This window comes from Musa acuminata, chromosome BXJ2-10, assembly GCF_036884655.1.
Source record: "Musa acuminata AAA Group cultivar baxijiao chromosome BXJ2-10, Cavendish_Baxijiao_AAA, whole genome shotgun sequence".
Lineage (NCBI taxonomy): Eukaryota > Viridiplantae > Streptophyta > Magnoliopsida > Zingiberales > Musaceae > Musa > Musa acuminata.
This window is the reverse complement of record NC_088347.1, coordinates 24959269-24983188: the sequence shown is the minus strand read 5'-3', so window position 1 is coordinate 24983188 and position 23920 is coordinate 24959269. Positions and strand designations below refer to the sequence as shown.

At 36.2% G+C, this 23920-nt stretch overlaps 2 protein-coding genes across 4 annotated transcripts; both read right to left on the bottom strand.

The window, feature by feature from the left end:
* Positions 1-961: 961 nt before the first annotated feature.
* Positions 962-14869, bottom strand: LOC104000749 (uncharacterized). 3 transcript variants are annotated; one of them, XM_009422871.3, is made up of 18 exons: positions 14520-14869; positions 14297-14399; positions 13822-13932; positions 11831-12012; positions 10888-11083; positions 9650-9904; positions 9123-9269; positions 8028-8106; positions 6003-6116; positions 5751-5920; positions 4732-4850; positions 3644-3764; positions 3422-3493; positions 2847-2973; positions 2513-2627; positions 2249-2439; positions 2064-2176; positions 962-1592 (listed from the first exon to the last, which is right to left on the bottom strand). In XM_009422871.3, the coding sequence occupies exons 1-18, from the start codon at positions 14855-14857 to the stop codon at positions 1326-1328; spliced, it is 2820 nt and encodes a 939-aa protein (XP_009421146.2). In that variant the 5' UTR covers positions 14858-14869; the 3' UTR covers positions 962-1325. The 3 variants fall into 3 exon arrangements, 2 of the variants coding, with proteins under 2 accessions (XP_009421146.2, XP_009421147.2); XM_009422872.3 differs by having other exon boundaries at positions 13822-13929; XR_001975724.2 differs by lacking the exon at positions 962-1592 and having other exon boundaries at positions 2249-2434.
* A 733-nt stretch (positions 14870-15602) lies between these two features.
* Positions 15603-23810, bottom strand: LOC135582852 (agamous-like MADS-box protein AGL11). The gene is made up of 8 exons (XM_065128441.1): positions 23641-23810; positions 22588-22801; positions 18001-18082; positions 17251-17315; positions 17032-17131; positions 16767-16808; positions 16625-16666; positions 15603-15969 (listed from the first exon to the last, which is right to left on the bottom strand). The coding sequence occupies exons 2-8, from the start codon at positions 22767-22769 to the stop codon at positions 15778-15780; spliced, it is 705 nt and encodes a 234-aa protein (XP_064984513.1). The 5' UTR covers positions 22770-22801; positions 23641-23810; the 3' UTR covers positions 15603-15777.
* Between the last annotated feature and the right edge of the window lie 110 nt (positions 23811-23920).

Here is a 23920-nt window from a genome sequence, read left to right as displayed (position 1 = left end):
ATTGTTCTTAATTAATGTATCTCATGACCCTATGCTCTTAATTATTGCTCCATAGCATACTCGATTGACATATTCATTTTCAAGTTCAAATAGTAAGTATAAGTTTAATTCGTTGTAAAATAATAGTCGTATAGATCAAGGTATGCAATACTATACCATACCGGTGTTTCTAAGTTGGCTCGGTACGGTACGGTACCGGCATACCGAGCGGTACACCAGGGCGTACCGAGTGATACACCAGGGCATACCAAATAGTTTTATATATTTTCTTCTTTACTATAGCACTGCTACAGTGTAACACTATAGCACTGTAGCACGTTCCATCCGGTATCGGGCGGTACCATTCGATATTACATACCATGGTATAGATCATCATATGCATAATATCTTTTGTAAAACATGTGCTAAATGTGAATTATTTTGTAAACATAAAAACATATGAATTATAATAAAAATATTATGAATGCATACATATATAATGACATGTAGATGATATGATTGTCATGTGCTAAATGTGAATGTATATATTTTATAAGTATAAAAATATATGAATTACGATAAAAATATCTTATATACATACATATATTATCACGTACGATGTGAAAGCATATACATATGCTATGATGTGTAGTATAAGAGTGCGTATAAATATTATAACATGCGATGTGAAATGCACATATATATTATAAGAATAAATATATATATTATGACATACGATGTGAAAACATATATATATATATATATATATATAATGACATACGATATAGGAGTACACATTTTATGTATATGAGTATAAATTTTAAATATTTTATATTTAAATTTTTTTTATTGGATATTATAAACTATGTACAAGTATTAAAAATATTATATACAAGAGAAATCGTATCATTTTATTTAATAATTAATATATTTTAATTTTAAAATTATACATTTCTCACTACATTCATATCGATAGAAGTAATAAAAATAAAAATACGATAACTTTCTTTAGTTATGCATATAGGGTTTGGATAAAACTATGCATATGATGTTACATATTGTGGGTGTGAGACATGAGGCCTTGCCATGATTTGTAAAGAAGGGTTTGAAGCAACAATACAAGTATTAAAGAAATTAACCAATATACATCAATTCCATGTTACTGGAATGGATTCCAAACCAAAACTTTGTGAAGAGGATATATTCATCACTGTGGCAGTCGATTCCAGCTTTAACCTTTTGTAACCTCCCAGATGCGGAACTTCATCAAATCTTGGCACGCTAGGCTTTGATGCAACAAAAGCATATCTTCTGGAACTTTTATCATGTCGTGCATCAATATACAGTCAAATAGAACAATAATTTTTTAAGAGCTGTCTGGCAAGATCTGTAGCCCCACTCTTCTTGTAAATCAAGTGCAAATTATAGGCAGCCTCTCTGTGAAGATTACAATAGCCTGGCTTCATAGTTACTGGAACACTTGAATCTTCATATGGAAGTTTGGGGATGGGGTAATCATTCTCTTGCATTGCAAGCACCTTTTCATAATAAATAGCCGCCAGGGTAACAAGGCCGACATGCTGATACGCCCGCGCAATGTTGTACAAGGCTTCCTGAAAAGTAGCCCAAAGTATCATGTCAATGTTCTATTGGGTAAGAAGTTGAAGTTTTGCTATGGTTGGGTAAGATGAAGTGATCTAGATGTATGTGGCAATTAAATGATTTTCTGATAGGAAAATAATGTTTCCTTTAATTTAAAATCCAGATGAGAGTTAAACCCTCCATATTCGCCTGTTTCAGTACAACTGCCACAAGCAGCTACAAGTGGCATTCATACTGACTAGATAGTTGCTAAACATGACATAGCATGCATGCACATTGAGCAAAACATTTCCTAATCGGAGTAGATTATAACTATCACAAAAAATATTCCTCTTCTGATGCAAGGAAATATGAATATCAAATAAAATTTCAAGAAGATGATGAGTTGTCAATAAAAAAAATGACGAAACATTGCTGAACAATTCATGATGATAATGCATGTATGATATGAAAAATCATTTGGAGAATTATCGAACAATAACCTGACTGTTATTGCAGATGCGCAGATATTTGTAAAGAAATGCAAAACCTTGAGCTACACAGTAGTGCTTTTTCTGAAGCCTAAACCCCAGCGCTAAATTAATCAAGGCTGTGCCTGCAGGAAAATAAACAATAAGCTGTGCCAATAAATTGCCCAGATGGAAAAGTCAATCAACACAAATCATACCAACACATAAATTGATCAGCGGATTTTTTGGCTGAACTTTGTAAGCTTCCAAATACTCCCGAGCAGCTGACTGGTGCTGGCTAATCATAGTAAATTGATGGCCATAAATTATCATTGGCATTACACAATCTTTTAGCTCCACTCGCATATGGTGGAGAAACTTCAAATGCCTTGAAAAACGATATTCTAACCTAGAAAGAGGGGAAAAATTCAGCAAACCTTGTAATAACAGCATATAAGCCCAGTGTAAAAACATATAATTACCTTGAAACAACCTTATAATAGCAATTCCAGGCAGCTATGCTGTGCGGATGTTGTTGAACTATATATCTTACATAATTGTAACCATGTTTTGGATCTCTAGTGCTGTATGCAATATCTGCATATGAGTAAAAATGTCAATATACATAATTTTTTTAAAAATTAGTAACTGTTTTTTTGAAATTACTCTTTCCATTCACATAACATGTATGCTAAACACTTAAAGTAGATCTCAACATAATTTCTTTAACCAAGGCATAACAATTTGTCACAACACTAAATGCTGTATCCAATAGACTGTTTAAACAGATATAGAGATGAAATAACAATTTCTTACGTGCACCCAGTGATCGAAACTCCTCTTTTTTCTCAGTAGAAATCGTGTTGTACTCTAATCTCAGAGTGTGATTGATAATCTCTAATGCTTCCCAATATCGTTGCACAGACACCAAGGCTTTGCAGAGCTACAAATGTTTTCAATATATAAATAAATTAATGACATAATAATGCCTAATAATCATTAGGAAAGTCATTACAATTTTCATAAAACAAATGCAAAACATGATCCATGTCAGATAAGGCTACAAAAATTGACCGTTAAATTTTTAATCAACAAAAAATAGGTTTCTATTTGTCAGCAATAAAACATTAACAAGCTTCTTTTAAATGAATTTTTGATATGCTTGGTGCTTTGATGACAAATCAAATCGACCTTAACAGCTGTGCCACAATGAAATTTTTGATATGTCACCACTGAATGTGTACTAAGAAATCATTATAGTGAGGAGAACAAGGAAATTAAAGGTTCCTAAGTTCTAGAATACTATCCCTTCATGTTTCTTGCTAGATGCATACATGAGAAGAAAAGTCAAGCAATTAGAACAAAGAAAAAGTGGTGACAAAGGTACCAACATCTAAAATGAACTGATGATGCTCCACATCCTTTAGGAGATCAGGCAGAGGAGGTTCTTGTTTTGCCTTCCGCTATAGAAAATAGCATTAGATCATTAAGACAAGTTATCAAGCTCATCACATGGAAGAAACAAGATCAAGTGAATAAAATAGAGCAATATATATATATATATATATATATATATATATATATATATATATATATATATATATATATAATACCGGAATCTCATCATCTGAATCACTTTGCCAATCTAACCCAGCACCCAATGCTGCTGCTTTCTTTTCTTCCTTTAGAGCTGCTAGTTTTTGAAGGGACTTCTTTGCTCTAACTGCTTTGACCCTTAACAGAAGACAATAAAAGATCTACAGAAATTACTTTTCTGTATAAAAGAAGAAAAAGCAACTGAAATTATTAAAGATGTAGCAGTAAAAGAAAACCAGAACAGGTAATCTGCTCGTGAGAAGAAAAGCAAACAAAAAGCACCAAAAATATTCAAAAGCAATGCACATATTTGATCCAGTATCATGCATGTGTGAACCTCTTGGAAACACTGATCCACTTCAGTGCCGGTCACTAATCATTACAATAACATGAGTTGACAGTTGCTGGGTTAGTCATTATAGTACCTTGCAAAGGAGAGAGGAAGAAAGATGACCAAAGAGAGGAAAGTTAGGGCTAGATGGCAGAAGGTGTGGAAAGTGCTAGGAGAAAGGAGGTGTGTATGTGCATGCACGGCTGGCAGCCAAAACAGAATAAAATAAGAGTATTCTATCTGGTAAGGTGAGACTGAAGCTTTTCTGTAGTGATTGGAATTGAAGGAATTCTTTTTCCTATTTTAATCATGAAACACTTACATGATTCTTTATGTTATGTCATATTATTTTCTATATTATCTCTATCTTCTCTTAATCTTTCTTCACAAGATGACAGAAGAAAATTGTATTAGGTGTAAGGCAAAGGATATTTTTAAATTTTCTTCCTGATTTTTTCAGATAAAGCACATTATTTTTCTTTAGTCGACGAGTTACTATTTGTGAAATCATGGATTTTACCAACATATGATCTCTATTACAAATCTCCTTTTCAAGACAAATATTTCTAGTTTCACGTATCAATCCTCGATGGTGTATGGCCTGTACTATTGGCATGAAGAGATGAGTTCAGACTGGCAACTTCTATTTTGATTTTGTAATAGCAAATGCTCTCATGCCATTGATATTTTGTGTACAAATATTATGTAGTGTAAATATCTACAAGCAATACACATGAAAATAATAATAACTAAAAAGAAGAAAAAGAAACTTACAACTCTGACATTCTTGCAACTGGCTTGAAGCCACGGAATAGGTTATCTGCCTGTTGATCATCTAACAACTTGACTCTTTCAAATAATACACTTTTTGCGATTTTTTTTGCTGGACGCACCTACTTGGAAGTAACAATACTGTGAATTAGAAACATCAAGTCATATGATTATGAATGAATACTCACATAGTAGAGCATGAGATTGCTAAAATTTAATGATATAATTATACAAATATGTAAATAATCTTAAACAAGACCAATAAATACATAGTGCACATAAATGAAATGAATATTCATATGTACCCATACATTTACCGAAACAACATGTCTAGGGACAACATAAAACAAGATAGAAGTTGGTTTGCAGTCGATTTACCAATCCTATATTGGGATTTTTTTAGGAATACTATATTGAACAGAATATCTTGTCAAGGACAAAATAAAGCTGCAGTACTTATTGAGAAAAGCAAGACTACCAAAAGTTTTGGTTTATTTACTCAACACCAAGAAAAACCTGGAGAATATTTTCAACTTACACTACAGGTTACCTGAGAGAACGTCCATCTACATTTTAGGGCTTCGAAACAAACTTATGAAGTGGAGAATTAGTGACTGTCTAATTATTTTGATAGATGGATAAATTTCCTATGATATAGAGAAAAATCTAAGTGCAATGATTGGTTTAGCAGTATAGATTGTGCTCTAAAGTTTCACTCATAATGGTTAGATTTGTGCACCATCTGTTGGAAATTCTTCAGAAAGTTTCTATCATCTGCAGGCCAATTACTTAGACAACTAATTACAACTAACACAAACAAACTTGAGAGCCACGTAAAAAAAATGCAATTTAAAAAGGATTTAATACATCGAGCAAACTCCAATATACAATAAAAACAGGTAAAAGGCTTGAAGATTTAACCCAGAAAAAAAAAATTCAGATTGCAGGGCTTGACTTACTACTAGCCAATCATGAAAAGAACAGAAGCTTCCTGTTTCTAGTTGAATAACCTAGAACAATACCTTTCGATTCATGATCTCTATGACAAGTGTTTCGCGAACATATGAATAGATTGTGTCAACAAAATCCTCAAGCTTCCCTTTTGCATGATAGATTTTAGCAAGCTGCATTTTTATCTTCCCATTTTCCCACCAAGGATTGGTTTGTGCAGAATTTAAATTGGGCAATTGTGCTGAAGAGTAATACAAAATATAGAAACAATTAAAGAAGCTGCCAATCTGTACAACCATATGAAAGGATAATCATGCACTTACCTGAAACCTTTGGAGGGGAAAGCAGATTAATCGTTTCCTGATCTTTTCCTTCTTCAAGGAGAAGAGAAGATAGGATGATACGGGCATCAACATCATTCTCAATTTTAGATAAAGCTGAAACAAGCCATAGAAACAAATTGCTGAGAACAGAATACTTTGAAAACCTTGAGCACACACTAGAAAGAAAAAAAATTAAAACTAACAGGCATAAATGACAGCTCTTTTCAAGGAGAAAGTATGAACTCTGTGATAAAGAAAATCATGATTAATAGTTCACACCAGCAGAAAAAAAAGGAGGGTTAAAAATTACTGCAACATAGCTGCTATAGAAACAAGTAAAGACCAACCAAAAAGAAACATGGATAAATGATTAGATGAAGCATGTTGATTAAAAATGAAAGAAGGTTTCAATCATATTCAAAGCATGAATACTGAGATTCACGAGTATAGCCTTCTCCATAATTTTTCATTTCAAACAAAGATGCAACGTTTAGACATATGAATTGGAAATTTCCAGTTCGAATATCTGACTGCAGATGTCTTCAAAATAAGTAACCATATCAATAAACCATTTGGAATATTTCCATCGAAAGGAGGTTTAGCATGTTAAAGTGTATTAAAGTACAAAAACATCACTTCGCCAAGACTCAATGACTAGAGAAGAAACACTGAGATTATGATAAGAAAGTAAATGATAACTGCCTTTTTCAGTTGAAAATATAAATAAAATGAACAAGAAACGTATATGTATACCAACATTTACAAACATAAGTTACACAAGTGCTAGTTCATGTATCCCACAAGAAATCTAGCTAGAGATATTCTGCTGCCAGTTCTTTTTCCTAATTGAACTGCACAAATGTCATAGTGTTTAGTAGAAATGGTCTTTAACAAACATGTAAAATATGCACAAAACAATCTTGTACAATCTCAGTTGCACTATGTTGCAATGCATTATGCTGAGCAACAACAAGATTTGTCTTGTTATGGGCTGAAAACTGATGTAAGACATGAATGCCATTAAATTAAAACGTCAGCCATCTTAGCACTTACTAACCCTTGAGTGATTGGTACATAGAGGATGTTCCTCCTAGAGAGTACCTAGGAAATGGGCATTAAATTAAACCAGCCGCTTCACTTCCATGCAAAGTTTTTCAATGATGGTTTCCTCTTTCCCTACTCTTGGGACTTGTGTCACAACATCGAGTTGTAAATTCTTGTTGGTTGCAATGAAGTTTCCCTTCTATTGAAAATCCCGTGCCTTTAATTTATCCAACAAGTAGTATGTGAATTTGAACAACCAAAATTTGTAAGCGTGCAATAGAGAAGGCCACACAAATTAGCAAGACAGTTAATCCTATGACCAGTGTTTCGAAAAGCGCTAGGCACTCACTCTAGCGATGCAAGGTGCTCACAAATATTAAAATTTAAACATAATTAATGAGAAGAGGGAGGAGGAATTGGGCAGGAGATTGTCAAGGTCTGAGGAGGCTTGGTGGCTATCGGTTGGGAGGAGAGTTGTCACAAAGGAGAAGAAGGAAGAGGAGGGAAGTGACAGTGAGGAGGAGGGAGGAGACAACAATAGGGAAGGAGAGGGGCAAGTAGTAAAGAGAAGAAGAGGGAGAAGGAATCAGGAATTTGCATGAGGAAATACCTCCTCATGCAGCGAGTGAGAGCGGTTGCCATGCAAAATCATCGCATGCATAAGGAATTTGCATCATGTTACCCTAAGTATAATATATACATTGATCGGACCAAACCTCTCAGTCTGCGAACCGGTTGGCGGTCGGACGAGTAAATACCAACTGAATCGTGTCGGACCGATCGAGATTTTAATCTTTGTTTTCTTCATGTATAAAAAAAAATGAAGTATGCAACGGCACAATCTTCTAAAAAGAAATATTTGACTCAAGGCAGTAATAAACACTTCTAGACAAACCAAATAAGTTATTTACAGCAGATTAGATGGTTACTTATAACAATTAGAACAACCATTTTATAGATATTACATGGGCTAAATGTAACCTTTATAGTAGAATGCTATAGCTTTTCCTCGTTGCTCCATGGATAAGAAACATTGAGCAATTTTTAGGTGTAAGTTCCCCTGCAAAACTCAAAATACAAGAAAATATTACCAAAGATCATGTTTGGAGCAGAAAAAAATTATTAGCACTCTTTTGGCGAAAAAAAAAAAACAACACCTTGCCTTATAAAAATTAAAACTGAGACCATGAATGGCTAATAATGAACAAAAGAACATGTAATTTACACTAATTAACTGATATGGATTATTCCTAAATTCCTAATCGTGTAGATTTTTCATTGTTATCTTCTAACATATGAAGAATGGACTTTTTAAAAAATGTTGTGCTATTTCATACAATTATCAAACCTTTCATCAATCCTCCAATGATAGAGCTGGTTCCTAGCCAAGGTAAAAATTTAGACAATAAATGATTTGTCATTTAACAGAAAAAAACTAATAAGCAAGTTAACAGTTGAAAAAGCCAAATTCAATAGTTACAGTTTTAGTTCATTCAGCATGAGCACAACTCCAAAATTCTTCCTGAGAACGAACAGGATAAGAGGGAACAATAATGCTTTCATTACTAGGGGCAACGTACATGTCAAGGCAGAAAGAAATTAGAACAAATTATTTGAAAAAGAAATAAAGAAAAATGAACCAAGGTCAAATGGAGTATCAGGAAATATTGTTTCTCCATTTTTACTTAACTAGCACGGCTCAACAAGAAGGTAGCATGATCCAACATGAATTGGTGGCTTTGAGCCTGTTTGTTTGGGAATAAATGGTCATTTAACTGGAACACACTGTGGAGTATCATGATCTTCTTTGGTTGTGCAGTGATAATTAGAGAAACTAGATAGAGCATGAAGTGGTAAACATTTTAAGAATTAACAAATCTTTGCACACATGATAACAGAAGTGGCCAATAACAATGCATAAACACTTATGCTATACTAAGAAAGGCTCTGAAGGGAGCCCATGCCACAAAGGCACTGCTCTTTTGTTTGGATTAGAGACTGGCCAAAAATGAAGTCACTATCATCATAGTTATAAAACAAAAATTGGAGGAACGAATATGGCATAGAATACCTTACATTGTCATGATTAGGAACATCTTCCAGCACGGAGTAAAATTCAACTGCAAATTGATATTGCCCGAGACTCAAAAATGAGTCTGCAGCTTCAATAATCAAATCTCCATTATCTGCACAAAGATCCATTGGCATGTCCTTAAGCAGAACCTGTAAAAGAAACAATGATTTTAGGGTCATGGAGGCAAAAGCCATAACGTACCAACTATTTGGGTAAGGCTATGTGGATCATTTCCCACCATGAGCTGTGTAAGGGGATATATATATATATATATATATATATATATATATATATATATATATATATACATCTTGTCCTATGAGTACAGGGAACCATAACTGTAATTGATTATATCAAATTTGCAAAGACAAGCTATAAGTAGCAACTACTAACCATAATAAAATGAAACATAACATGGTGTCATGTTTGAAGCATGAAGACAGATAATCTGAACCAGGGAAAGAATTAATCTGCAGCATATAAATACATTTAAAATTATAAGTCTGGTGTAAGGTGGCTAACTACAAACCTCAGCATGTTGCATATTTCCAAGTTGAGCATGACAGACAGCCTCTTTCACTTTCAGATATAACAGATTTTTCTTTCCCAGGCCACAGATTGAGCATGCACGTTCAATAAGCTTAAGTGCTTCCATATGTGAGCCATTTTCTATGTACAATGCAATTAGCAGATTAATAACACTATTATCACATTCAACATGACTGTTAACATGATCCTCCAAAATCTTAATAGCCCGCTCAACTAGACCACACTTCTGGTACATCTGAAATAAAAGAAGCAAAATAGGAGCAAACTCAGAAGTAAAGATTACATAAACATCAAGATATAAGTGACAATTACAGTATCTATCCATAACGAATCAAGACAGTAACACATTTTTAAGCTAAAAATTTTAAGAGAAACTAGCCAAAACAATTGAAACTGCACTCTAAAGCATCAGCTCGAAGCACTTCCATTACTGAAGTCTCGATTCTCAACTATCATTATCAGGAGATGTAAGTAAAAGAATGAGTTATTTTTCTTCTAAAGCAATAAAATGAACTTTGACCAAAGGACAAGATAATTATGCTCTACTATTGGAAAGATAGGTTGATATGCACTTGGTATATTGAAATATGATCTACGGGAAAACACCGGTCCTTAAACCAAATCAGAATGGTGACAAATGAAAGTAAAAGTCAATGCACCAGAATCCAACTTGTAACCACTTAGCCAGATCCAAGCCCCTCAGGATCTAAATGAGAGAAAAGTACACCAGAAAACCTAACATAGGCCTGGAAATCTTTCCTGGTTATGTTTTAAAATCAATATTTTTCTTCTGACATGTCAAGCAACTTTTGTCAACGTAAATAAAAAGATTACTAGCCTGAAATTTGTAGGACTGGTAGCAACTGTTTCTAAAGCAAATGCATACAGTATGTAAGGAAACAAATTATGACAAAGGTATTCCCATGGTTTGTCCATGCACAGTCATACCGGGATGTTCAGGCATGCAGTATCATGCCAGGAGAGCACAAGAACTATGCATGGTTCAGTGTTGCATTCCATGCCCATATTTCTGATCGGGCAAAGTACAGTCATAAGATTCCAGTATGAGATGCCAGAGGGAGCACCAAGTGCTAACCATGCATATTTTTTTTAACATATCAATATGACTACTTGAGAGTTTCTATGATGCAAAAAAAGAGAAACTCATCTAGAATTTGGAAAGCTATATAAGAAGAAATGAAAGCAAAAAATTGAAACCTTTGCAGCCATTTTGAGTGCTTGAATGTTAGCAGGATATATCCCAATGATCTGATCATATGATTCTGCAGCTTTTTGGTACTCGCCAAGTTCACAGTACAACAAAGCAAGGTCGAACCTGAGACCCACATCTTTTGGATCTGCAGTTATTGCCTTTTTAAGACAATACTTAATCTGACCAGTATTTTTCTGCTCACTGCATTGGCAAAACAATGTAAGTATGTGGAGAGCAGGTCACAAAGTTATTCAGCATCAAATAGATTACAAGTACGAGCTAGGATAGCCATGATAGTGTGCCTGTTGGCAATTGGCACTTATCCTGGCAGGATACCATGATGCAGAGAATTTTACACGAGCTGCCAATGTAGTTCATGAAACAAGTCATGCCTTTCTGTGTTGGTCCATGCCAGTGCATGATGGTTTTGCACATACCAGTCCTTGGGACATTTTCATAAAGAACAGTGGACTTGAAATCTTATTAAGCCATGGGGCATAGCCTATACAAGACACCAATCTTTAGGTATCAAACTAGGTACATATTAGATTATTCCATCTTCAAGCCATGGTTTTGCACATCCTTGTGATATCACATGTCTTACAGAGACAAGCCTGAAGGTGGAAATAGAAGTAAATGGACCTTACGATGACAAAGTTCTGTAGATCTCAAAGTCTTAGATTTAGGATACGCGAAATTGCTACATTAGGTGGATTTTCCTCACCCAGAAAGTAACACTGCAAGAAGTGTTTCGCTTAAAAGATGTGCAAAGTGCAAACAACAAAATATGATGGCTTTAAAGAAGCAGTAGAAATCAGTTGCTGCTTTCCAATATAAACAATCTAGATACTGATAGTCAGCATTTTGTAGATCAAAAGAACTACCGGTAGAAACATTAAAAAAAAAAGAACCAATAACTGCAAGAATCCGAGATCTAAGAGAGCTCACATTGACCATGCAACAAGTTTTTTCCATAAAGATGGATCCTTGGGTGATAAATGTGCAGCTATCATGTGAAAGTTTAGAGCTTTCCCCCTGTCACCTTTGGCATCATATATTAGACCAAGTATATAATATGCATCAGAAAGATTGGGTGCAAGCTGCACAACTTCTTGCAACAAAGGAATTGCCTGTTATGAGAATAACATCAATATCAAATTGAAATCCATAGTCCATAGTGTGGAAAAACAAGTCACTTGATGGATACTAGAAATTCAAAAAGTAATTAAAAGAAATGCCATAGTACAAGTGCCCAATGCCATAAAACCTGGTCAGCATACCACAGTTTCCAAATAAGTGGCTTCAATGAATTGAACCAATCAGTCATGCATTAACAAGAAATACATGAACATTACAATACCTCCTGTTACCCTAGAAATGTTGTTGCTGATATTCAATTGCTTCATAAGATGTAGGTGTTTTAATGATCAATTATATGAGGGAAGACAAATAGGCTGGAACCTCTGTTAGCTAATTTTGGGCGTGTTCAGAATTCAACCCAGATCTGGGAAGTTGAATTCAACAGTTTTTGCAACATGGCTATGTAAGTAACATTCAGATGACCGGTTAATGGTATGGTTTTCTTTTTAGAAAAAAAATTGAAACATATTGTGCAAGCTTAAGAATAGAACAAAAACTATTGGCTAAAATCTTGCAGGGTTGATGTAAGATGCCTGTTATTTTCAGCAACTTCATGTTCTCTGAGCCCTATTTCCCATTGGAGCCTAGGACCATGCAGCACCTTGAAGATTCATGATAAGTAAAAAGATATACGCCAAAATTTTTGGCAAAATTTATTATAATTACATTATTGCCAAAAAAATTTTAAGTCAATCTACTTGTTACTGCAGATAATCATATACTGATTTTGTACACTTTAGAGCAAGATGGAAAGGACTAAAGGACTAGTGCAGTGAGATATGCCAGTCAGCAATTCCTTCCTATCACCTGAACACAGGCATAGAGATACATCCTCTGTAGGGGAAAAAAAAGTGAATATTTGAGAAGTCCAAATGGTCTTCATGGTTTTATTTTAACATTACATATATAACACCATGAAACTCCACGAGCTGATTGGAGTTACTGATCCTAATAAGAAAAGGATTGCTCCACTATACAAAAATTAATGACAAACTCAACAAGAGCAGTTTAATTGCAATAGGACTGAAAATTATGGTGCATGCTAAAACAGCATGATGCAACTAGCTCACAGTGAAGACTGATCCTCAATACCATGCAGAAAGGTTAGTCCAGGTCAATCTACACAAGGTTCTAGTTGGTTAGGGCCTAATGAATAAGGCAAGTGATCCAAACTCATGACACTTCAAAGGGCATACGGATAGGTGTTGGCTAAATATGCCCTGTAGTAAGCACGAAGAGATGTTCTAAGACCAAATGATTGACAAAATCACTGGTCTCAATACAACAAAAACAACAAAATCACAGCATGGTTTCAATCAAGACATAAAACAAACCAACCTAACTCAGCAAAGAATAGTTCATAAAGCATTTTGATGTTGAGAACTCAGATGCTAAACTTAGTTACTTACAAATAGACCATTGTCAAATCAGCATAAGATGACTAATATATAGTCTGGTTTGTCTCTCAACAACAATGAAGTTATGCTGCCACAAATATATGGATCTTAATTGTCTCATATTTGGACATTCTTTCCAGCGCTGTTCAAATCAAGAAGAGAAACTATATGACCCTAAACATAGGAAGGAGTGACATCTAACCAGCGGAAAACCAGCAATACACACACATGAAGGCACACTGTGTATAAGGTATATGTACATAATGCACATGAATACATATTAGCAGTTATATAAGTATGTCACCAGCAGAAATTCAAACAATGGAAAATGTAATGTTATTTTTTGTGATCACAAGATTAACCAAAAGATATTTGGTTGACAAAATTGTCTTAAAAACTCACCTCATCATAATCCCCAGATGTGTAATAGAGAGTAGCATCCCCAATTCTTCTAGAAACCTCAGGGCTAAGTTTTTTCTTTGACCCCCTTTTTCTTCCCCTTTTCTTTGACTGCTAATAACCAAATCAAATGTCTCAACAAGCAATATCACAAAAAGTTGACATGAGAAAGTAAGAATGTTATGCAGATTCTACTACTTGTAAACTTAGGAATCCCATAGTATTAAATTAAGGTCTACTTAAATAATCATTACAATGTGTGTCTTAAGCATTAATTATGACATATAGACAAGTTTCAGCGAGCAAAAAGTTAAAAACATGCAGCATAAATCATCCAAGAACTGAAAAACAAGTATGACATGCGTATCTTCTCCAACAAAATCCATGCCACAGCAATTAGTTCACGGCCTCAGTTGACCATGAGGGTGAACGAGCAAAGGAACAAAAATTCTAGATAAGATCAAGAAAGAAAGCGTACGGCTCTTGATCTTCTCCGGCGACCAAAATTCATTAGCTCATTGATCTCCTCCATGGTGACGCCTAAAACATCCTCCCGCCTGGGTTTCTTCGCAGACTCGCCACTACCAAAATTAATTAATCAATAAGAAAAAAGCGAACAATACCTTTCATAAAAAGAAAACTTGCTCCTTCCTCGGAAGCACAAGGAATTTAAAAAAAGGAAAAAAAAGATTGGCCTTTACGGTGGTTCTTTTTGGCTGACGGCCTTGCGCTTTCTCTCGGCGAGGGCTTCGTACTCGAGCCGCTCGAACTGCCGGTAGAGATCGACGCCGTGGTTGTCCTCTTGGACCAAGCCCAAGGGATCCGTGTCGCCATCAAAACGCAACGTGTAACCCTCGTCGTCCTCCTCCTCCTCCTCGTCCTCCTCCTCCTCCTCCTCGCCTTCCACATCATCCTCCGCCTCCTCCTCCCCTCCTCGCCCCCCGCCGCCGCCTCCGACTCTCTCCTCCATCTCCGTTGCTTCTTCGTTCGCCGCCGCGACAACTTCTGAGACCTTCACCGCGTTCTCGTCGTCCTCCATACGGGAGGGAGCCTTCGGCGCAGCTTGGGTTTCCGCCAGGCGGTTTGTCGAGGCGGGGTTTATAACCCACCACAGACCAGATAGGCCAGTGGACTAGAGCAGACCGGGCTCAATTCGAGCGTCAGCCCAAATCGGGCCGGTACATGGGAGACAAAAGGCAAATCCAGCAGTGATCTAAATCGGATCAATAAGACCAGCGTAAGAGTAGTAGCCCATGAGACCCAGCCCACAAGTCCGATCCAAGTACTCTATAAGGGCTTTGATTTGATCAGCCCATATGATCAAGTGACCCAACCAATGATTTGTTTATAAGTTTTAGGTATTGATTCATAAATTAATTGTTTTTTTTTTATTTTACAGTATTTGTATTTATTTTGAGTTTCACTCACCATATGATATACTCATTGATGGGTTTCCAGTTGATGCATACTGAAGATCTATTGGAACTCCATAACGCACGAGGATGAAATGAATGGTGATTGATGCATGATGGACGTGCATCGCAGTTGTAGTAATTAATACAGGTCGATAATTCCTAAAAATAATTAGCGGGTTACAGATGCTTGTCAGCTTGCTTTCATTTTGAATTTTCTATTACATTTTATGTACTATAATTTTTTTCCCACATTATTGATGCATGCAAATGTACTATAACTTTTGCTTCCTATATATATATATATATAAGAGAGAGAGAGAGAGAGAGAGAGAGAGAGAGAGAGAGAGAGAGAATGAAAGATGGAAAAGCTTTTCAAAGTCATCTGCAACTGCCATCTAATACAGTTGATATGATTTATGTCAAGACATGTAGTAGTAAGCAACAGGATCTCAAGAAAGACAGTTTGTCAAAGATAATTCTGACTTCTGATATATCTCCATGAACACCTCATAACAACAAGGAAGCTATTCCATAAGAATTAACTTCATGCAGCAGAATCAGTTTTAGTGTCATAGCCAAGATGGAGAGTTGTTTGGTCTTGGTGATGCGAGTAATCGGCTGCTGCCTCCAACATATTTGTGTGGTAGTAGTTCCTGGGATCAAACGTTGGAAGAGTATAATACTCGGTCCCCGCTTGCATAATGCTTAGCTGCTGCGCTCGTTCATTCTCTGCTATCTGAATTAAGTTCAAGAATCAGGTCAGCTTTGGAAGAGCAAGAACCACTTCATCCTCATATTCATATTTGTAGATCATTCAGATGGATGATCAGCAATAGAAGATGATAGATACAACATTGGAGAACATCAGTTGGTAGATTTCTGATTTCAGATATAGAAAACTACTAGTACTCGCAAAGCAGAATAACCAGTTTCGGTTTCGATCATGAAGTTACAGATGCTTGAAGGCAGATAATAACATGAACAGGTGCTTAGCTCAAAGTGTTGGTCAAGCTTGTGATAAATCATGCTTCTGGAAGGAGATTTAAGTTAGAACTAATTGTTTTGAGAAACTGAGATATAAAAGATGTTACATGACAAAATGTTCCGAATAGAGTTGGTAACAATAAGATTTTGCAGCATTTTGGGGGGTTGATAGGTAGTGCACCAAAACTAACCTGTATGATATTTATACTCCATTGTAGCTGCTGTTTATACTGATGCCATAGGAAGTTCCTGAACTTCCTAACACTACCTATCCAAATTACCCTAGAAGACAATAGTATCACAAATTTTCTTTCATGTTGGACTTACCTTCATATTCATAAATTTAAACAGCCACTTCAGAGTGTTTATCCTCTAAGGAAGGTTGTGCTTTAGTTTGTGAATATTACCTTGGCTCTCAGGTAGGAATTGTCACTTTGTAGCTCCGATTCCTGCAATTACAAAAGAAAATTAATCTACTGAATCAAAGATCTGCAAGAAACAGATGCAAGGCCACAATGGGGGGTTTTAGAAGTGATAATTGATGCTTACCCTTTTCTGCATATACTCAATTTCTGCAAACAGCAACTCATGCTTCATGATAGGAAACAGTTTAAGTCAGGGACCAGTTTGAATATATACATACTTCGACTAACCCACTCAACACCTCATAATAGTTTCTTGGGTTATTTACTTATAGTTGATCATGCAGAGTAGAAGTTGTGTCAGATTTGCTCAGTGATCCAAGACAACAGGATGCAGAAATTAGAAGCTAAGAATGGCACATCAACTTCCTTTTCAATAATAGCCAAATTACCTTTTTTGATCTGATCCTTGTGATGCTTCTTTCGAGTCGGTTTTCTAGTTGCTTAAGCTCCTTGACACTTAGAGAACTTAGAGAGTCACCCATTAAGTTCCTGGAAAAGGAAATAATCAAATTGGAACTAGATAGATCCAACATCATTTTGCAAGAGAGAGAAGTGAGCTTGTCTAACCTAAGTTTCACTTTATGTCATGAGATAAGATGGTACCATACCGGTTTCCATTTTGTAATATTTGGATCTGGTGGCGCAGTTTTGCAGATTCTTGCTGATAATAGTGCTGCATTGGCAATACAAACCTCCAAATAGGTCAAACAATAGCCTTAAAGGAAATAAAAGGATGAGATGACTAGGAACTTATATCTGTAATCTTCAATCTCTTAGAATCTGGCATTCACCAGCATCTGTGGAATCATATTCTTGGAACTACCGTTGCTTATGTGATTGGCACAATTAATTATGTGCGACTTTGTTGCATCTTTAAAAAGCATTATCCACAATTGTCAAGCAGTAGTACAGTCCTCTTGGCTTAAAAGTGGAACATATGTAGCACAAGTATCTAAAGGATAAATCACTTTTTGAGATGGAATTTTTGGGGTTAGACTTCATGGCACCAACATAATCTTTATGATTTATCTTTCTTTCAAAGAATCATAAAACATTTTGGTACATTAGATTGTGGCTTGTTAGAGTACATTAGATTCTTCATTTACTCATAGGATTAGGTATCCCTTATGGGTTCAGCTGGAATTCACTATATGCATATATAATTTACAACCATAAATATCTTATGATGGATATGTTTCTTATTAAGTACAAAGGTCTAGACTCGAAAAAACAGGAAGGTTGAAAAAATGATCATAATTCTCCGATGTCGAAAACCATGAGGCAAGACAAGTTAAGGCTTTTAAGCATAACAAATTTATGATAATTCTAAAAGAAGAGAGAAGGCCACAAAGTCTTACTTGGGAATTGACATCTACAATGGCACCTGAATTTGAAGTATCAGCACATGCCTTCTTGTACCTCTCAATTGTTGATTTTATGCTGGAAGACCAATATCTTATACTGTAAATAACTATGAGATTTTACATAGAAAACAGCCATATAAGAGTTAACTTAAGAAACAACAATTTCACTTGATTTACATTAATATTCCATTCTTTTACTTCTCAGGGAACTAAATAAAGATTTCTTCATGAATTTTGTTGTCATATATATCCATTTAGAAAGAGAAAACAATGAATCATTCCTCTTGCTTTTGCATGCCAAAGACAGATATTTAGACTGATGAGATTTATATAAAACATATCACATAACCTCTTTTCTTATTGTGATTGCTTTATAACTGAAATAATTGAGCAACTTTAAATATTCTATTAGTAGTGGTAAAAGTTGGCTTCAATTTATATATCAATGTTTCAAGTAATTGCTAATATGTAAGAGAGAACTAATCATAATACCAATAACACTATTGTCAGATAGCATAGATCCCTAATGCAAAATGTAGAATGTATATTTGTATCTGCAGAGTCTAGGGTATGATTTCCAGAAGTACCTGTGTTTTTCCAGGAGACTGGGGAATTCTACTGTATGACTGCCAAAAATACTGATCCACTTGTATCAGGGATGCCAATGAAGTGATGAACAATAACGTATGACAAGGTATATTTTCATGAAGATCCCAAAGAGAGATTTCAAGTAGAACCTATAGAGATCTTTGTCTGAGTAAAGTGGAAGCTTTAAGATCATAAGAGATATAAGACAGCATGCCTCCTGAGATACAGAAAGTAGGTGATCAAATCCTCTATTAAATACTAAACAAAGTCGACTTTGTCTCCGGCTGGTGAAGGATACACATTCCTTTGATCCACACAATATTTGTCGAGTTATGATGCAACCGGAGAAATATTCCCTATCATATCTTCTCAAGGTCTTATCAACACATGGAACATTTCTCACATGGTGCATCTTCTTGTACATGCATAGAACCCTTGAATTGAGACCAGAGAGAGCCCCTTTGTCATTTTCACGCAGAAAGGACAGTGACGGCCAGGAATTCTTTCCATGCAAGACAAAAGCTGCAGTTAGTGGAGAATACACTAGGGTTCGTTCTGCTACAGAAGGCAAGGTGAAGGAGGTCTAGTACTGACACAATCCTCAAGAAAATGACAGCAATGTTCTCCTCCACTCGTAGCTTGATCTGTGCGACACACTATGGATGGGTCTCTTCCAGTTTGATCTTTAATGGTACAGCTATTCTAGGGTTCAAGTGTATCTTCCTCGAATATCTTTATTCCTGTAGCTATTTACCTACATGCTCTAGGATTTGAGTTCCCTGAGAAGAGGATAAAAGCTGAACATAGTTGATGTGGAATAGAACTTAGCTGACAAATCCAAGATGTTGTCGAGAAAGAAGATGAACTATCTGCTTTTGCTACTACCCCACAAAAAGACCTATACGTAGCCAACTGAGAAAAGCTATGTATTTGGAAACCTATGGGGATCAGAGACTCAAAAACTCCGGATTTGACCAAAGCTAAGTGAATAATTGTTGAGCCTCAAAACAGTAGTAGATAAGACATCTTTTTCCCAACAAATGAAAATATATTGAGTAAATATATAGATATTAGGGGTGAAGGTAGTATCATAAGAAACATTGCTCAGTGGCTTGAACATTGAAGCTGGACGCAACAGGCAGACATTGGATCATAACTTTTCATTTTGCACTTTGAGTTGTGTTCCTATGAATGAAGCAGGTGGTCTAGCAGGATTGACATCAATAATATTTTGGTATTTAAGGAAATTTCCCTGAAATATGGTGATTGATTACTTCTGATTAGTCTATAACCAACTACTACTTTGGATATCAGTATCATTTCAAAAAAGCCATCATATCAATGTAATGGCTAATTCAAAGAATTAAACTGCCCAAAAATTACTCATTACTTCCTGGATGATAAACTTAGTTAGATGACTCAGTTTCAACAATGATCAGTGTAATAACACTGAAAGGATTCCAAGTAAATCAGGTACAAGATCAACATGTCCTGTTATTTTCTGTATGATTTTCTTTTTTCTTATTACAAGAATTTGGTATCAACTATGGTGCCAAGAATGATAAGTATAAGAAGTTTCACATGTTCATAGTGTGAGCAAATTTTGAGTTGTGTGTTTATATAATTACCTTTTTTCAAGGGAAATTGGAGTAAAAAGCCCAACAGGTAGTGAAATGAACGAATATGTAGATGAAGAAAAGAGGATGGAAGTACTTCTGAATGAATTAGATAAAGGATGAAAAGAAAATGAAAGGTAATAGAATGGAAGGAGAAGAGAAAAAAAGAAAAGGATTGTGGACAATAGAATCAAGTAAACATCATATATATTCCATCTCCATAATTCTTACCAATTTTTAAATGTAATAATGAAAATTGTTTGATGTTATGCCAATGTATGCAATACCGTATCGTACCGGTGTTTCGAGATTGGTTCGGTACGGCATGGTACCTACATATCGAGCGGTACACCAGGGTGTGCCGAACAGTTTTATATATTTTCTTTCTACAGCGTAGTACTGTAACACGTTCTGTCCGATACCGGGTGATCCGCATACTAATATATCGTCGGACCGGTACATACTGCCAACACCGGACAGTACCATTCGGTATTGCATATCATGATACCAAGCACTAACTATCTGTGCTATCAACTATGATACTAATCTCTATATGCATCTACATAACTGCTTCATAGAAGCCAATATTTTTATCGTCTATTTGATCCACAAGATGACTGCAAGGCCATTATGCTTGCACACTAATCCACAAACATCAAATATTTCTATTAAACTCCAAGGAACACCACCTCAAATGGTGTCTATCTATCTACATATCATGTCGACTCACCCAAATATAAGCAATTGTAATAGCAACATTCTTTCTTTTCTACTGTTTATATTTTAGCAAAGATAAGATCGAGGATAAGAAGAAAAGAGTAGGTGAAGTTGGCAGGAAAATATCACCACCTCCATCACACCAAATAAGCTTCACTGTTTATCTTGTCAAGCAGAGAACTGCTGGGTTCGATCTTCATAAAGTAGCTTCAGATCTTTGCCCTCCTAACCTTTTGTTATCATCCCGTTGAGCTGGCAACGAGGTTAAGGTTTCGTCAAAAAAGCAAGACAAGATACATAAAGGTAAGCCCTTGGGACAATACAAATGTACGCATGACACACCACTCCCCACAGGTGTGGAAATGACGTGAAGGACGCAGCGCCCGAGAAATAGAACGCTTCCACGTTCAAAGTAATCATCATCACGTAGTACAGATGTCCCAGTGGCAGTGATCCCCACAGGGAGATGAAAAAGAGAGGACATAGCACCAGAAGGGAAACCGAGTTTAGAGTATCCACAGTTTCCCTGGTGGTGTTGGGAGAAGTCCGAACCCTAAGAAAGATCAAAACTTTGAGAGAGGTTAAGAAAAGGAGAGAAAAATGTGCAGGACTTCTGTTCAGTGTATTCTGGGTAAGCTTTGGAAGTTCTAAGAAATAAAATATTGGAGGAGAGATGGGAAACAAGTGCACGGGCCAATGTAGATGGAAAGAGTACAGTGTCTGAGCTATATTTGTGTGGGGAGCTAGAATGATGGCTTGATCTTGAAGGTATGATCAACGATCCACCTTAGGAGGGGTCACCAATGTAGAGTGCAATCCATTTAAAGGAGGCCTCTTTCTGGAAATGGCAGCCTATGGATTTCTGCCGTGGAGAAATCACAAGGGACCAACAAAAAACATCATATGCTACATATTTGAACCCACTCCACACACAGGAATAGAGATTTGACAAGGCAAAGCCAAACACGAGGAAGGAAAGAGCAAAGAAGAAGAAGAAGAAGAAGAAAGAAGCCCAAGATTTCTGTCACCAGAAATAGCTTCTAGGTTGTACAAGGCCCTACAATATCCTGAGATATGTGAGGCAGATGCATATGGCATGTGATAACAAGGAATTCTAGATATTACAGATGGGGAACATTCTCAGCAACTGTTTAAAGCTGACAGCCTTATCATGATGCATCAGATTTGAACCCTAGCTGAACATTCATCTGTAGAGATATGGATTGACTTCTCGATGCATCTAGAATTTTTTTGCTGTGTATGTATGCATATCAAATGATTCCAGAAGAAACAACAACCGATATCTACCTGCCTTCTTTTTTTCTAACTCCTAAGAACACATATTAATTCATGGAAAACATAATTAAAACCTCATCAAAAGTTAATGTGAATTTAGATCAATCTTATCTCCTCATAAACATGAATCCTCATAAATCTATATGTCTCCAGTTCGGATTCCTCTTACCAGTAAATTCTTGAAAAACGACCACCTCTTTCTTACTCGATTATCAAGCAAAAGCTCATGAAATTCTATCATCACTTTTCTTTTCTTATATAATCTCCTCCGATTGTTATGTTTTTAATGATGAAGACAATACGTACTCATTGGAGAGGAAAAAAGATCATAGCATGAAATGTAGAATTCAGCAAACCGACATACTTGTTGTTGGAGTACTCGTAAAGTCTGCCGCGGCTGGAGAACACGATCAGGGCGATCTCGGCATCACAAAGCACAGACAATTCATAAGCTTTCTTCAGCAACCCGCTCCTCCGCTTGCAGAATGTGACTTGGCGATTGGTGGTGTTCTCGATCCTCTTGATCTCAATCTTACCCCTTCCCATCTCTTTGATCTCTTTGGTGAACCGAGGTTGAGCTGGAAAAAAGAAGATTTCCGGTCTTAATGACAATAAAAGAAACATAATTTTGAATCAAATCAAGAGTAAGGAGTTCTTTTGTCGTCTGTAATGGTATACTCCGTAATCTGACCTGCTCATATCTTACAAGAAGACCAAGTTGAATTTAGCTGAATTAACTTCTACGAAACTGATGGATTAATTCTACTAAGTTAAGGGCCAAAATTGAGCTAGAAAACAACATAAAGAGGTTTGAGCTGTAAAATTAAGTAGAACAATACAAATTTAAGTTCAAAAAAAAATCCCTAAAATTGTTTCAAATGAAGCTATTCTGAATTGTACCGAAAATATGAGGTCAAGAGATGGCCATGATTCTCATCTGAGAGACAGATTCATTTGTTTTACCATGCCCAAGCGAAATCCCTAAGCATCTTAAGCAATAGATAAAAGTAGTGAATCTTACCAGAGATTATCAGTAAAGATTCGTTTTGAAGTGTGATATCTCGCAGAAGCTAAGAACACACCAAGCAAATGCCAAGAAAACAAGAAATCATGGTTACTCAAGAACCGAAGCTGTCAATACAAACTCCCTCCAAGAACTTTCATGATGCCACTCCCAAAAACAAAAGAACGAAACAACAACAAATCGATCTCTACTTCCTACATAATTCGAGCTTGACAAGAAATCAAGGTTACTCGAGCATCAGAGTTACCACCACAAATTATCTTCAAGCAAACCATCCATGATGACGTGAGAAAGCACAAAAAAACCATCAGAACACCCACTCCCTAAACTAAAAACGAAATCTTCAGGACAAAAGAAGCGGAAAACACTAGATCTTCTCCAAGTAATCATGACCTTCTTCCTAATTAGAAACCCAGCCCTAATCTCCTTCAGTATCGGAGCCTAGGCTTTGCCTCGCCGGGGTCCTCGGGATCCACCAGAGGACTGAGGAGAAGAAGAGAGGGGAAGCCAGACTGCATGGACGCCGCAGCGGCCTCCTTTTAACGAGAGCTGTCATTGTATCCTGTCCCTCCCCTCCGAAGATGGAGAGCGAGCTCACTCAACACCTCGTTTCTTTTTGTCTCTTTTGGCCTTCATGTGCGGTGTTCCTGAGGAACACTTGACGCAGGTTGGG

What these genes read in the sequence shown, in the direction of transcription:
- LOC104000749 (XM_009422871.3), bottom strand. Translation starts at nt 14,857, where the DNA reads ATGGAGGACGACGAGAACGCGGTGAAGGTCTCAGAAGTTGTCGCGGCG. An exon ending in AAACTTGTTGCATGGTCAAT is followed by an intron (nt 11,084 to 11,830) that starts GTGAGCTCTCTT and finishes TTGCCAATGCAG; the next exon opens with TGAGCAGAAAAATACTGGTC. An exon ending in GTTTCGATCACTGGGTGCAC is followed by an intron (nt 2,628 to 2,846) that starts GTAAGAAATTGT and finishes ACTCATATGCAG; the next exon opens with ATATTGCATACAGCACTAGA.
- LOC135582852 (XM_065128441.1), bottom strand. Translation starts at nt 22,769, where the DNA reads ATGGGAAGGGGTAAGATTGAGATCAAGAGGATCGAGAACACCACCAAT. An exon ending in TACGAGTACTCCAACAACAA is followed by an intron (nt 18,083 to 22,587) that starts GTATGTCGGTTT and finishes TTGGTCTTCCAG; the next exon opens with CATAAAATCAACAATTGAGA. An exon ending in CAAGGATCAGATCAAAAAAG is followed by an intron (nt 16,809 to 17,031) that starts GTAATTTGGCTA and finishes CCTATCATGAAG; the next exon opens with CATGAGTTGCTGTTTGCAGA.